General features: G+C 44.1%; 1 protein-coding gene across 4 annotated transcripts in view; it reads left to right on the forward strand.

Annotated features, from left to right (window-relative positions):
• The window catches only part of QRICH1 (glutamine rich 1), a 557471-nt gene that overhangs the window by 362868 nt on the left and 179064 nt on the right, over window positions 1-15539 (forward strand). For all 4 annotated transcript variants that reach the window (XM_069643302.1, XM_069643300.1, XM_069643303.1 and 1 more), the window contains 2 exons: window positions 7329-7443; window positions 7812-7920. In XM_069643302.1, coding sequence (XP_069499403.1) covers window positions 7329-7443; window positions 7812-7920 — 224 coding nt within the window. The remainder of the gene's footprint in view (window positions 1-7328; window positions 7444-7811; window positions 7921-15539) is intronic.

The following is a 15539-nucleotide window of genomic DNA, read 5'->3' on the forward strand; positions in this document are numbered from 1 at the left end:
TTCAATCATTGGAATATAGCGACCTGTAGAAAACTAATGTTTTTAGTCAACCGCGATTTATGGGCACCTTATAGTCTTTTTGATGCCTCAGTAGATTCAGAATAAATAATGCAATGGAACTTAAAAATGATAAAATTTCATCTTAACAATATTGCTTTTGCTTCTAAAGCTTCTTTGCCTCGTCCTGTCTCTTCTCCAGAATTTTTGCCTCTTGTTGCTCGTCTCAAACAAAAGAAAAACTACAAGACACTAGATGCAAATACTTACCATCTAGCTAAAAATGTAATTACTGCGCACTAAATAAGAGGTAAAAAGAGTACGCTTTCAAATACTAATGGAAGCTAATCAAAAGATGGTGTTAAATCCCCAGAGATATCTGGAAATGACTAAAATTCTTGCAAATCTTCACGTTTACCTTCGGAGTCCTCTATTGATGGTCTTTCTCAGTTTACATTTTTTTTTTAAATAAATATTTTCCTCCCGTATCCTTTACCCCCTTTGACGCAACTTCTCGATTTCACTATATCCCTGACTTATGCCCATGGTCTTACACAGATATTTATGCAATTCATAAACTTAAATCATCTAAATGTGCAGGACCTGATGGGCTTCCTCCTTGCGTAATTAAAGATGACCCACTATTTTGGGCAAAAATCTTTTTAGAACTATTTAATTTTATCTTTAGGTCCGAAATTATTCCTGTTTCATAGTTAACTTCGAGTGTTATTCCTCGTCACAAAAACGGTCCTAAATGACCCTACTAATTTTCGGCTGATTGCCTTAATTGACGTGTCTGCCAACATTTTTGCTTTATTAATTTCTGCGATGTAGAAGCCTTCATTACAACAAATTGCATTCTTTGCAAAGCACAAGTGGGCTTCAGAAAAATCCATGGGGATGCAATTAAATTCTACCATTTTAGCCCATCTTATTTCGACCTCTCATCTTCCTGCTCGTGGCCCTCTGTTTATTGCCTCATTAGATCTCTCCTCAGCCTTTGACAGTGTGGTGAGAGGGGTGCTCTGGCAGGAAATGTTTAATTATAAATTTCCACCGTATTTAGTCGCCCTGATAGCTCTTTTACATCATAGCACCAACTTTAGGGTGCAGATTACACATGAGGGCCTGCTGACTGACCCAATTTCAACTGCGATCGCTGTCGAGCAAGGATGTAACCTTTCAGCAGTCCTGTGTACCTTGCTGACATCGATCGCATCTGGGACTTTTCAAAATCCTTCTCGGCACGTTTGGGTTCCTCATATATTAATTGGATTGCCTATGCGGATGATGTCCTTCTTTTAGATTGCACCCAGTCAGGACTTGAAAATTAGCTAGAAAGTTTTCTTCTGTACTGCACTCAAAACAACCTATCTATAAACCAGTCTAAATCAAATATCATTTTCTCTAATAGAAAAAAACGTGCAGGTTGAAATGGTCGATTAAATTAAATCGTAGAGAAATTGTACAGAATCTAACCAATCTGGGATAAAACCTGTCTAATAATGTATCCATCATGAAATGGCAAACATCTCTTGCTGAAAAAGTTCTGCCACTAATGGGGCAAATGAAGGTCATACTTTTTTAATATTGTAAATTTTCCCTATTACCTCTAATTGAATTCTGATGTAAAAAAAAAAAAAAAGATGGAAGCAGTTATACTGTATGGCTTAGATTTATGCCTCTTGGAAATTGACACATACCTAAACAAATTGCAAGGCAAAATCTGGAAACAGACACTTGGATTGCCCAACTATCTTCCCAATGCCATAGTGAGGCATGAACTTGGGCTTAATTCTTTAGCCTCTCGTTTTCAATTGGCGATTGCTTTCCAACTTTTTCCTCCCTGTAACTCTCTATATGAGGACCTTTCTAAAATGTTAGTAGCCTTGCAGCCTTCGTCTGTTGCTCAATTCTAACAACGCATGATGAAACTATTAGAACAAATTAATTTGCAGCCCGAAGATCTGAAATGGCAGCAACGCCTTGCAAAAAAAAGGCACTTCTTGAACGACTGGGCTACGACCTCTGACCTAATTTCTTCCTATTCTTCGTTTTCTGAATATGCCAAATTTAGGCATCTACAATACCCTCATCTTCCATATCTGTCCCTATTTCCCTGTTATAAATCAGGTAACACATACATTAGGTTTCGCCCCGACTTCTTCTTTCATACAAAAACAGGGATTAAGCACTGGTATTCCAATGCTTTATCCTTAAACACATTATGTCGTTTCTGTCATTCTACTGACGCTGTGGAAACCCTGAAACATCTCTTCCTTTTCTGCCCATGGTTTGAACAAATCCGAATACGTATGCTAAAAGACTTAAATAATGCAAATACGATATCAGCCAGAAATCTTGTCTGGCTTAGTTGCATGTGGGGCAGAAGCAATGCCATAATTCTAGCTACTGTCTGCTTTTTGCATTGTATTGAATCCAAATTAGATGCTCACAGGACAGGGTAATACTAAAAGCCAAGTCAATGTCTGTTTGACTCTTTTCTTATTTCTTTCTTTGATGCACTCATATAGTTACTGGCAAAATGTTTCCTAATGGCTTATGTTATATGATAATAATCAAGTCTTTTCTATTACGTAAAAGACGTAGAAGCGATGTGTACATTTTTATATATGAAAATGTTGTCTTTGTCTTAATATGGTTTTTAATGTATATTTTTGATGTCACATGTTTTTACTTGAAGTACATGTAAAAGAATGTTTTTGTAAAGGTGTGTATGCACTAAAAAAAAAAAAATGGGTCCAAAGAGTCTGCAGGGAGCCAGGGCAGCCAAAGTCAATTTGAACAATGTCTGTGGAGTTGAGGCACTTCTTAGATAGCACAAAAGTCTTGCAGAAAGTTAGAGTTTGTAGAAAATAACTGTTGGGCCACAAGCTGTTAGGATTGTGAAAGCTAGAACTGAGATCAACTCCGCAAAAAGCAGCATCTGCAAGTCTCCAGTGAGATAATGCAAGTTAGAGACAAAAAGATGCAATTACCCCTTAATCAGCACAGTACCTTAGGTTAGAAGAAGAGGATCCAGCTGGCTTCTGTTCTGGTTGCAGTGTTGCAGATCCTGGGTTCCTGGGCCACAGTCTTGGGGTCAAGAGTGAAACCTTCTGGAGGACTCCTGCACTGCAGTTCGAAGGTCATCAGCGGCTATGGACTCTTCAGTTCATCAGCACTTCGCGGTTTCAGCTATCGGCAAATAGCACGACCGCAGATCTTTGACACTGTATGGGCTTCCTTCACTCCTTTGAGTCGAGCACTTTAGTGAGGTGACTCGAGCTTGGGTCTTCCTGCTTCGGGAGGGTTCTCGGCATCTTCCTGGCACCTTGGTCCATCTTAAAGAGTTGCTCTCAACTACGGATTTCTCGTCCCCTCGCACTCGCTTCCAGCAGCAGCAAAGAAGTCCAGCCAGTTGGGGGAAGTTCTACCAGCAAAGTTTGTCTTGGGGTTAGTTGGTCCCCACAACACAAGAAGAAGTCGTCCTCTCCAGAGCTCCAGAAGACCAGGGCCATTTTTACACAATGTTCACCCCTGGGTGCGACCCTGCAGCTGAGGATTCAGCCTACGGTAGAAACGCACACTAGTAGGAAAAATAAAAGGGGCTACTAAGAAACCCCCCAGCACTCCACATAAGATGGTGTGTGCTGGACCTACATAGGAAAAAGGTAAGTAAAATAAATTTCACTTTACTACTCTTGGGAACAGTAGTTCACCCAAGAGAAGATATTTAAACTATAAGAGAAATCTAAAGAATTTATCTCTGACACTGCACTGAAGGTGCTGTGTCACCATACAAAAAGTAGATGCCTACAGAGTTTTTCAGACTCCAAAAACAAAGGAAACACATAATCCAAATCGAATCAAAATACGTGAGTGAGAAAAGGGTCTTGCTCACTCCAGGATAAAAATTGAAAAGGCCTAAAGTCCAGCAAAAGAGATTGGGGGGTCTGGGGGAGGGGGTCTCTACGGTTTAAGGGAAAAAAGCATAGAAATGAGGATTCTCCCTAACACCGTTGATTTTGATTGCCTTGTAAGCCTGGTTTAATTTTGCAAGGTGGACTGGAGGTCCGATGAGAAGCTGTCTTTTCGTCATTGAGACGAAGGCTATGCATGGCCGACAAGAATGGATAGCTTCATAGATGGTGTTCACTGAGAGAGGGTCCAGAGTATGGTCGCCAGAGAGGGGGATGAGAATGTGCATGTCATTGTCATAGTGTAAGAGATCCCGAGTGAGTCCAGATGGTCGAACAGTGGTTTTGTATAGACATTGTAGAGTGTGGGGGGGTACTCTGCAGGACATAGGCATGGGTCTTGCCACAGCATCCCCAGAAAAGCCTAGATGGGATCTGTCAGCCAGGAATGAGGCAACCTATTTGGCAGCGTTTGGTGAGAAGTGAGCCGAGGACGTGAGGTGGTGGCAGAGTCCACTGAGCGGTTGAGCAGTAGGAGGAGTGAGAGGTTGCTGAGGTCTTTTGTCTCATCTAGCTAATTCTTCAGGTCTAGAAGAGCGGTTTCAGTACCTTATTTTGGGTTGGAACCTCATTGCTGTGTGCCCATGATGTGGTGGGATTGGAGGAAATTCTGGATCTGTAGATGGGCAACTGTCGAATTTCAGGAGGAAAACTACAGTAGTTTTGAGTTCGTAAGGATTGCTGGGTAGAGGGAGGGCTTTTTGGGCAGTGGGAATATCAAGATTCTTTCATGGTGGAAGGGACAGTGCAGGTGGCGAAGGAGGAGTAAATGAGGGCGGAGATGCGCGAAAGTAGGGGTTATGCGCATTCCTTTACCATGGAGTCTATGCAGATATCTCCATTACAGCGTGAAGGTTTGAGACCTTTGATTTCGGCGAGGGGTGAGACGCTGGTATGTTGGAACTGGAAGAGGGGTGCTGTCTGTAGGATCTTTGAGTAGTGGGGCGAGAGGTGATGCAGCTGGTTTGCACGATAGTTTGGCTTTTATCTTGGCTTGCATCTGTGTAATTTTTCCTGTGACTATCTTGGATGCTATTTCACAAAGCGTTTTCTTTCCCGAGAACTAGAGGCTGCCTTAGGGATTCTTTCGTTGTAGGAGGTAGCTTTGGATACATGAATGAATTAATTGTTTGTAGTGAAGGGAGATTTTTGAAAATTGGGCTTTGTTTGCTGAAGCCTGGTCTTTGTGCCAGGTGACTTTGGTTGCTCTTTTTGTGGCTTGGGTGGCCTGGAGTTCAGGGGTGAACCATGAATTGAGGTGTAGAGTGTTTTTGGCTGTACAGACTTTGAGGGGGCTAAGAGGTCTACGATCTTACTTAGCATGGTGCTGTAGTGTTATAGCATGGTGGTGGTGTCCTGGAGGGGGTGGTTGAGAAGAGGCATGATCCAGTTGCTGGTCAGGTTGCGGGTGCTGTGGGCCAGAAGAGTAGTTGGGGCGGTAGCTGACTTGGCGCATGGATGCCTTTGTTTGATGGGGACGTGAATCATATCCAGATCCATATCAGGGTTCGAAATTGAGGGGAGCTTGGAGCTATGTAGTACCTGCTTGCAACCTAGAAGAGCCTGGTTATCTTGGCACCAACCGCTACCAGGTGCTACTTTTGGCTCCCCAGGCCAACTGAACCCATAGGTAGGTTTCTTTTGCAATGTAACTCTGCGTTTAAGCAAATCTATTAATAAACCTTGTTAGGGAGAACTTTCAGTTTGGTGAGCAGTCAAAAAATCGAAAACATTTTGTCGAAAGTCATAATATCGAAAAGAAAAAGGTCAAAAAAAATGTCGATTGCCCTTTTTTTATTATACATTTATTTTGGGGTCCGGGAATAAAAAAAAAAATGATAAAACAAAAAAAAAAGGGGCAGAGGTTGGAGGGGGAACCGACCCATTTCGAATAAAAACGAATTTAAAAAAAAAAATTCGAAATTTTTGTTTTCGACTTTTTTTTCCTCTATTATGACTTTCGAAAAAATGACATTCGATTATATCACTATAAACCTTTCAGTTTATGTGCAAAATCCCTTTAACCTGAGTGAGTGCAACTTTCTACTACTCACTCATTCTTTTTCTCTGACTGGGATTTTTATTTTTACTGTTTTATGGAGTCTGGCAAACTCCTTATGTTTAAAACTGACCTCTTCTTTTTGCTTTGTGACATTCAGCACCCTATGTGCAGTGTCACTGAAAAGTCCTTTGGACTTCTCTTTGTTTAAATACATTTTCTTGTGGGAACTGCACTTCCCAAGGATAGTAAGATAACTTTTATCTTACTTAACTTATCTTTTGTGGATCCAGCACACACCACCTTATGTGGGGTGGGGGGGGGGGGGGTTATATTTTAAATCCTTCAATGACTCCACATGTAACCTTTTGTTACACTGACTAACTGAAATGCCCACCCAGGCTCCAGTGTGTCTGGGAAGGCAGGAAGTGAGAGAGGAGCCCGAAACGTCACTGTCCTTTGTCTGTAGGTATGCCTGGCTGAAACCAGTTCTAACTGGGCGGATAGCTGTTCTGGTGGAAAGCCAACCCCCAGGTGATTGACAGCTCTGATTGTGAATTAATGGGTTCCAGCATAAAAGGCAAGGATTTTGGGACCATAGTTAGTCAACCACTGGAACTAGTAATCTAAAGCAGAAGAGTAGCAGTCTCGTCAGCAGCACCTTCAAGGTCTGTAGAAGCACTGATTAAGCCCTGCAGCTGTGCTGAACACGTTCTCAAATACCGGGAGGAACCACAAAGGACTACTTCCTCCCTTAGGCTGGTGAGTCCAACTAGCCTCAAGATCTTCATTTTGGGCCATATCCCGACGTTGTGTCTTTCCCGGGCCCCAGATGCCCAGGAGCGGCTTCAGGTACTACTTTCCTAATCTTAATTTCGATCCCTGCATATCTTTTGAGACGCAAGGAAAGGGAAATAGTTTTGATGTCAGTCACTGAGGCAGATCATTGAATACATTTAGTGACATTGTTGAAGTCTATGCCTAAAGTGGTCTTGCCCTTTAGATGTCAGTTGTTGAATGATAGCTTCTAACCAGTGTGAGGGTACAGCTTGTTTCCTTTCTAAATGTGCTTTACTTTGTTTTTCAAAACTTGACCACATTAAACCTGGACTTGCTCGATCTATGTGGACATGGTTCTACCTCAAGGCTAACTGCAGACTCTGAAAGTGTGTTGTGCTAAAAAGGGATATTTTTGTTTTTGTTTCTTTGATTACATCCTGTTGCAATTTCCTCTTCGGTAAGAAAGCATTTTTTACTTGGATACGTTATTCAACTACTTCTGCAATGGTGCTCTTTATTAGAGAAAGGCTGATGTGTTTGGTTACAATTAGCTGTTTTTGATTGTCTTCCAGTACCTTTCTGAAAATGGAAGAGTAGATGACATCTTCTCCGATGCTTACTATATCAAGTTTACAGAATGGTTCCATGACATACTAAAAGACTTTCAACCACGGATCACCAATCTGGGTAATGGGTCTTATATTTTTTCAGGAAAAGTATAGTTCTGTAAAGTTAGTTACTAAAGTACTGTTCCTTTTGATAACTTTATCCTTAAATCTTTACATGAATGTATCCCACCACTCACTCGTTGACAACACCGATACAATTGTCTGCCTTCCTATTGGATGAGTGTGACATAGCCCCACATGCTTTTTTTCTATGCCCATTTTGACCTTCTTTGCTACAATCTTAGTTCTGGCCTGTCAGTTTGGACTATGAATTTTTATATCATTGCAAGGTGAGATAGCACCCATGTGATGGGGTATTCACCACATGGAAGTATGTATTTTGAAAAAGGTATGTATGTTTGATAACACTCTACCAACATTTTACAGGGTACATCATTCCGAGCCATGTAACAGAGGAGATGCTGTGGGAATGCAAGCAGCTAGGGGCGCACTCACCAGCCACCTTGCTTACAACACTTATGTTTTTCAACACAAAGTAAGTACTTCAGTGGGTATATATACTTTAATGTGTGGTACCTAAATAATGGTTGCCGTAATGCTTTATACAAAGATGTTGCTTTGAAGTGTTGGGCTATGGGATATGATGATGGCTGGCACAACAGGAAGAATCTCTCTTGGGGTTTGATTTTCTTTTTGATTAGCTGTTGAAAATGATCTTTATGGTGTGTTGGGGAGAATTTTCATTTCTGTGCCAATTTCCTTCAACCTTCGAAACCCCCAGCTTTTTTGCTGGACTCGGGGCTTTTTAATTTTAACTTCCGAGTGAGTGGGACTTTTTTCTCACTCTTGTGTGTTTTTTCTGAATAGGGTTTTGTGTTTCTTATTGTTTAATAGAGTCTGGTAAACTCCATAGGCATCTGCTTTTGCATTGTGACACATGTTAGGCAGAATTGCATGCAGTACTCTCTGGGACCACCACATACAATTAGGGAATTTGGGAATGTGATCAGTAAAAGAGGTTACACAGAGGTCTTACAATCACAGTGGTTCAAGTAGAAACTTACTTTCAAGGTTTCTTGGTAAAAAACATATTAATCTATTACACAGTCATTTCGAAAAACATTCACCAGAAGGAGGCAACTTAATATCATACACAAATGCACTTCAGTACCAAACCAATACGTTTCTAAGTAAATTAGGCTCCCCTGAAATGGGACCAAAATGGCATTTCAGTCACTTTAAATGGGAGGACAAAGGCACAAATTAGCAGAATAGATCACAAATATGTTCTTCGGCAGTGCAAATAGTTTTAGTTCACTAGAGGACTCGATTCAGTTCAATAGGCCTAGGCCAAAATCAATGGGCTAGTGTCTTGGATAGGAAAGAGCAGTTCTTGAAGTAAACAGTAAATTCGAATGGATTGTGTCCTCCCACGTATTCATCTTATGATATTCGTATCCTGCCAGCTTCGCTGCTTCAGAAAAAAATGTTAGGTCATGGCGTCAATGGCCCACGACGGGCTCCGTACCGTGTCTACGTCCCCATCAGTATAAATAGCTCGTGCCGCGCCCATTGGCTTCTGTTCCGTTTTTCCGATTGCTTCGCTCTCGAGAACGGCGCGCTTAGAAATGTTCTTCTGGAAAATGTCGTCTTCTTCCACCCCTTCTACTCCCAAGACAGGGTTCAAAAAATGTATCGACTGTGGATCAAAGATGTAGATTACAGATCCTCACTGCTTTTGTCTTTGGTGCCTAGGTTCAGACCATCGAACCGGCGACTATGGCTCTTGTCAGTCGATGACTGAGAAGGCCCTTCGTAAGAGGAAAGGAATACTGGCGGTGGGCGGGAAGCTTCCAAGGCCACCTCGAAGGCCTCGTCAAAAAGACATAGGAAGTCGAGCGATTTGAAAGAATCGGATCGTCGTAAACATTCTTAAGAGATCTCGATCTCGTAGTAGATCGAGACGCTCTTCATCTTCCTCTTCAAAAAAGGGTTAAGAGGAGACATAGATCTCCCTCTTCAACCTCTCCGCTACATCTACCGAAATTGGTATGATGCCCGATTAAGTTGGATTACCCAAGAAAATGAGAAGAATTTAGAAGGAAGATGATGGAGGTCTTTGAGAATGTGGCCTCAACCCCCACAAAGGAGCCTCAAAAGAGCCAGACCATGGTCGCTCCGTCGGCTGACACAGGGAAGTCAGAAACTACTGTGGTAAAACCCAGTAGTATGGGTGAAACTCGTAAGATTCAAGAAGTCAAATCGTCGATGTCTCGAGAATCGAGTGTTTCCCCAACACTGTATAAAAGACAAGTCGTTGAAACACTCGACGATTTTGTCGACGCCATCAGCACCGACGACTTCGACATCGAAGCCAAAAGCAGTTTTGACGCCTTTGTCAAAGACCTAATCCGTGTCCTCAAAACTCCTTAGATACCATCGAAGGTTCCTTCGATTCCTCCACCCAAACTCATGAACATGAAAGGAGATTTACTCCTTTACCCAAGTCAGACTTCTTTAAGTCTATCTTCTATTTTTGAAGAAAGTGGCTCTGAAGAAGAGGAGGTTTCTCCTTTTGGAGTACAATATGGTACTAGAGAGGTCCCAGAAGAATTAATCGATCCAGAATCGAAAATGAGACCTTTGATACCCTTCACTCTGCTAGTGGCATTGATACATCACCTGAGCTGGAGTTTGCAAAACCTGACCCTGCAGAACATGCAGATTCAGGGTACAGGAGTTTAATGAATAGAGTGGTGGAATACATGGGCTGGGGTAGAGCCTCACCCACTTTTGATCAGGATGATATGACTGACATACCTGATCAGGGCCCCCAGAAGGATCCAGTTCTCCCCTTCCATAGGGCACTTCAAAGAACGGTAGACAAAAACTGGGAAGTTCATGATACTATTGCTGCAGTCAACAGTAATTTTCCTAAGAAGTACAAAACTTCTAGTTATGATCCCGATTATTTAAGCAGGCATCCCACTTCAGAAAGTATGGTTATTCAGGCTGCAACTTCCTCAAGACAGACAGCATATCCATCTATCCCACCGGATAGAGGGGATAAGAAGGTGGATGCTTGGGCCCGTAAGGTCTTTACTTCGAGTAGCATGGCTCTCAAGTCAACTAATGTCAACTATACCCTGGTCAGGTTCACCCATACCCTGTGGGACTGCATTTCGGCTGTGGCTGAACATATTCCGGAAGGCGAGGAATGGGAAGGCTTCCTGAATATTGTCAAACTGAAAGGAGGCAATGGGGGAATGTCTCCAGTCTGGACTGGATACTGCTGATAGTATCAGCAGATCCATGGCTGCAAGCACAGTGCTACGCAGTTTGCGTGGTTGAGGAAGTCGGGGTTTGCACGAGATGTGCAGGCCAGACTCCTCAACATGCCTTTTGATGGCTTGAGGCGGTTTGGTTGTAAAGCTGATGAAAACTTAGAAAAACTACAGACCTCAAAAGCGGCCGCTAAATCTCTTGGCGCCTCCATGTGACAGCCTCAGAAACCTTATTCGGGCTCATCTTCCTGGAGAGGTCGTCCTTTTCGGTACTACTCCTCTTTTGGTAGAGGAAGGGGACAGGCCATACAAAGAGGCAAGAGAAATGTCGCTCGTGGTGGACGAGGAAAAAGTGCAAAACCAGCCTCAGGAATGGCATCTTTGCTCTCAGCCGCTCCTGCAGCCGCCTCCAAGTCACTGAGGCATTATCACACACAACCCTGGTGGGAGGCAGAATCGCTCAGCATCTGAAAGAATGGCGGGGCATTACTTCAGATGCTTGGGCAATGGAGACAGTAGGTTAAGGTTACTGCCCTCCCTTCCTAAAAAGGCCTCGGGACCATCCACCGGGAACCAACTCTGTCAAAATTCCATATCCGCTCCTGTTGCAGGAAATTTTAACCCTGCTAGAGAAAGGGGCAATTGAACAGGTACCTGTAGCGGAGAGGAACAAGGGTTGGTACTCACCCCCCCAAACCCCCCCCCCTACTTTCTCATTTTAAAGAAAGATGGAGGATTGAGACCCATCTTTGACTTAAGAAACTTAAACAAGTTCCTCAGGAAAGACACGTTCAAGATGGTAACCCTTTCTCAGATCCTCCAGGCTCTCCAACTCCAAGACTGGTTGGTATCATTGGACCTTCAGGATGCTTATGTTCATGTACCAATCCATCCCAAGCACAGATTACCTGAGATTCGAGTTCTGCCGTTCGGGCTGACCAAAGCCCAAGGGTTTTCACCAAACTGATGGCGGTTGTGACAGCGAGTCTCAGGAGAGGGGGGATTCACGTCTACCCCTACCTGGACGATTGATCAGAGCGCGTTCTCCCGAACAAGCTCGGGAACATCTGTCAATCACCTGTCACTTCCTTCACGAACTGGGCTTCTCCCTCAATTTCAAGAAGTGTCACATGATACCATCCCAAAAGCTCCAGTTTATCGGAGCGGTTTTGGATACCTCCCGAGGAGAGCTCTCCACATTCTGCAAATGTAACAAAGTTACAGAATGCCCAGCATCTGCCGGCCTTCGATTTTGAGGTTGCTCGGCCTCATGGCATCCTGCATTTTTCTGGTGCCAGAGGCCAGGTTGAGAATGAGATCCCTCCTATGAGCCCTCAGTGGTCCCAGTTCTCTGGGAGTATGTTGGATCTTCTGCAAATCCCGAGCGCAGTTGCTCAGGATCTACTATGGTGGGCTTGCAACGACAACATACTCCAGGGAGAATCTTTTTGGCAACCATTGCCGGAGATAACAGTAGTAACGGACGCCTCGTTCACTGGGTGGGAAGCCCATACCAACGATCTGACAATCAGCGGTCGTTGGTCTCCATCGGAGTCCAAACTACACATCAACCTATTGGAGCTGAGGGCAATCAGACTAGCGCTGAAGGCCTTCCTGCCCTCTGTACAGAGAAAGAATATCCTGATAATGACGGACAACACAGTGGCAATATACTATCTCAACAAGAGAGGCGGCGTAGGGTCACTACCACTGTGCAGAGAGGCAATTCAGCTCTGGTTCTGGGCAATACGAGAAGGAATCTCTCGATCGGCAGTTCACCTAGCCGGAGAACAGAACACAGCGGCAGACGCTCTAAGCAGGCAGAGCACAGTCGCCCACGAGTGGGAGCTAGCTCAGGAAGTCCTTCTGGAGATCTTCGTCCTTTGGTGAACCCCTCAAGTGGATCTGTTCGCGACCACGGTAAACCGGAAGTGCGAACAGTACTGCTCAAGGGAATTTCCTCCGAGAGGAGCTCTAGGGGATGCGTTCGTGGTGGACTGGAAGTTTCCACTTCTGTATGCGTTTCCTCCAGTCCCCGTGGTTCCTCAAGTAATCAAGAGGTTATTGAAAGTTCAGGAAAAACATGATCCTAATTTCCGCGGATTGGGCCAGGAGGACGTGGTACCCGGAACTTCTGGACATGTCCATCTTCCCACCAATACGTCGTCCGCAAAGAGAGGATCTTCTCTCGCAAGAGGAAGGTCGGGTTCTCCATCCAGAGGTCAAGACACCTTCAAGCATGGTTTCTGAGAGGTTGAGATAAAAAGATTGGGATCTTCCGGATGACATAATGGAGATTTTGCTTTCGGCCAGAAGACCAGCAACAAAATCCTTGTACTGGTGTCGTTGGAACAAATTCAGTAACTGGTGCAAAGATGAGGATGTCGACCCTTTTCAGTGTGGCACCCCAATGGTGCTCTTTCCTATTGCATCTAGCCAATCTGGGGCTCCAGATCGGAACACTTAAAGAATATCTAGCTGTGCTGTCCTTTTTCAAGCGCTCCTCAGAGGTTTCTTCAAAATTCCATTGATAATCCAATTTCTGCAAGAGCATACTAATGTATACCCTCCAGTCCCCTTTCATGATCCGACTTGGGATTTAAATCTAGTAATTAAGTTTCTAACTTGTATACCTTTTGACCCTCTGCACTCCTGTCCCTTGAGGCTTCTAACATTGAAGACTGTCCTTCTTGTGGCCTTAACATCAGCACGCAGGGTTAGTGAACTACAGGCGCTCTCATGTAAACCTCCATATACTACTTTTTACAAGGATAAAGTGGTTCTTAAGGTTAAACCATCTTTCTTACCAAAAGTAATTTCTGACTTCCACTTGTCACAAAAAAATCATATTACCAACATTCTATCCTCCTCATTCAGGCAAGGAAGAGGAGAGACTGCATAAACTGGACCCCAACAGGGCTCTCAGTTTCTACATTTCAAGAATGTCAAAATTACGTCAAGATGACCAACTTTTTGTGAGTTATACAGGTCATAAATTAGGATTAGCGGTGACAAAACAAACAATATCCCGCTGGATCATTCTGGCTATAATTGATTGCTACAGATTGGCGGGAAAAGAACAACCGGATGGGCTGCGAGCCCATTCCACTAGGGGGATGGCTACTTCTGCGGCTCTGAAGAGGGGAGTCCCTGCAGCCGATATTTGTTTAGCTGCAACATGGGCATTAATGCATACCTTCATCAAGCATTATTGCTTAGATGCCTCTTCCTCCAATGAGGGTTTATTTGTCAAGGCGGTACTTCATTCCGTCCATGAGAACAATAGCTAGTACTCCCACCTCCAAAATTACCACTGCTATGGGAGTCTATCATAAGATGAGGAATACGTGGGAGGAACATCCAGTCGAAAGAACGTTACAGTTGGTAAGTAACTTGTTCGTCATTGCCAAAGTTGTCAGAAGTAGTTTGTACGAAAAAGAATCATATGTTGGGTCACAAGCTGATTAGGCCTGGAAGTTGGGAAAAGTTCCACAAACTTTCACCTCCAGCCTAGCTACCACTCGCCCAGCAGGGTGGCTGTCGTTGCCGGACAGTCAGCCAGCCAATGACAACAGAGTACATATGGGTCTCCTAGGAGACTAAGCACAGGGAGTTTCGGGCACCTCCCTCACTTCCTGCCTACCCCAGACACTTAGGCGCCAGAGGCAGTCTTCAGTCCTGAAGCCCGCCAAAGGCGATGAAACAAAGGGACCAAACATGGTTTGGCGCGCAGAGTAAAACTCTAGAAGGACCTTTCCATAAAGAAATGGCGAAAAAAGACCAGAACCTGTTTAAACAAAGGGGGCTTAGACGCAATCTTGAAAACATGGCTCCCGCGATTTACCGCTACTGGTGTTCGCGGTCGAGGGGGAAAAATCATGGTAGTTTGTTGTAAAACTACTGCTGCCAGCCATTTCGATAGAAAAAGGGTAGCATTTGACTGCTACATGAGTATCTAGACATACGGGATACTAGGTAACCCCTCCAGCACTCTATAGTAAGATAGGGTGGGCTGGGTCTAGGAATTTGAAGACTAGTAAAGTCAATTTCACTTTACTTTCTCTGGGAAACAGTTTATCCCAGAGAAGGTATTTAAACCTTGGGAAAGCCTGAAAGGCTCTCCTGTGTCACTGCACTGAGGGTGCTGTGTGACACACATGAAAAGATGACGCCAATGGAGTTGTCTAAAACTCCATAATCAAAGAACACAAGAGTAAAACACTCCAAAATACATGAGAGTGGAGAAAAAAGGGTCACAAACTCTCCACGTTAAAAAAAAAAAAAATCAAGTCCTCAAAATCCAGCAAAGTTGCTGGGGGTCTCTAAGGTGAATGGAATTCTCATAAATGTGCTAATTCCCAAGCGCCTAGCATGCCCTTGAGAGTTTATGAAATCTCTCGACCAGACCATTGGTCTGGGGATGATGAAAGGTGGAGAACTTGTAAGTAACTCTGCACTCTTTCCTCATTGTTTTCATGTAGCTCGACACAGAGTTGGATCCTCTGTCAGAGACAACCTCCTTGGGGAATCCAACACGGGTGAAAAGGCCCAGGAGAACCGTGGCAACCTCCTTGGCAGTAATGGTCCGAAGGTGTATAGCCTCAGGGTACCAGGTGGCATGATCAACCAAGACCAGGATGAACCGATGTCCACCTTAAGTGGGAGGGTCAAGGGGACCGACCATGTCGATGCCCACCCTCTCAAATGGTGTGCCCACCACTGGCAACGGTTGCAGTGGGGCAATAACACTGCCTTGGCCTTGCCAGACAACTGACAAGCTGGGCAGGTCTTGCAGTGGGCCTCCACTTCTACTCCCATCTGGGGTCAGTAGAAATGGGCAGAGAGCCTCTGTTTAGTCTGTACCAATATG

Source organism: Ambystoma mexicanum, chromosome 2p, assembly GCF_040938575.1.
Source record: "Ambystoma mexicanum isolate Mex_15411 chromosome 2p, UKY_AmexF1_1, whole genome shotgun sequence".
Classification (NCBI taxonomy): domain Eukaryota; kingdom Metazoa; phylum Chordata; class Amphibia; order Caudata; family Ambystomatidae; genus Ambystoma; species Ambystoma mexicanum.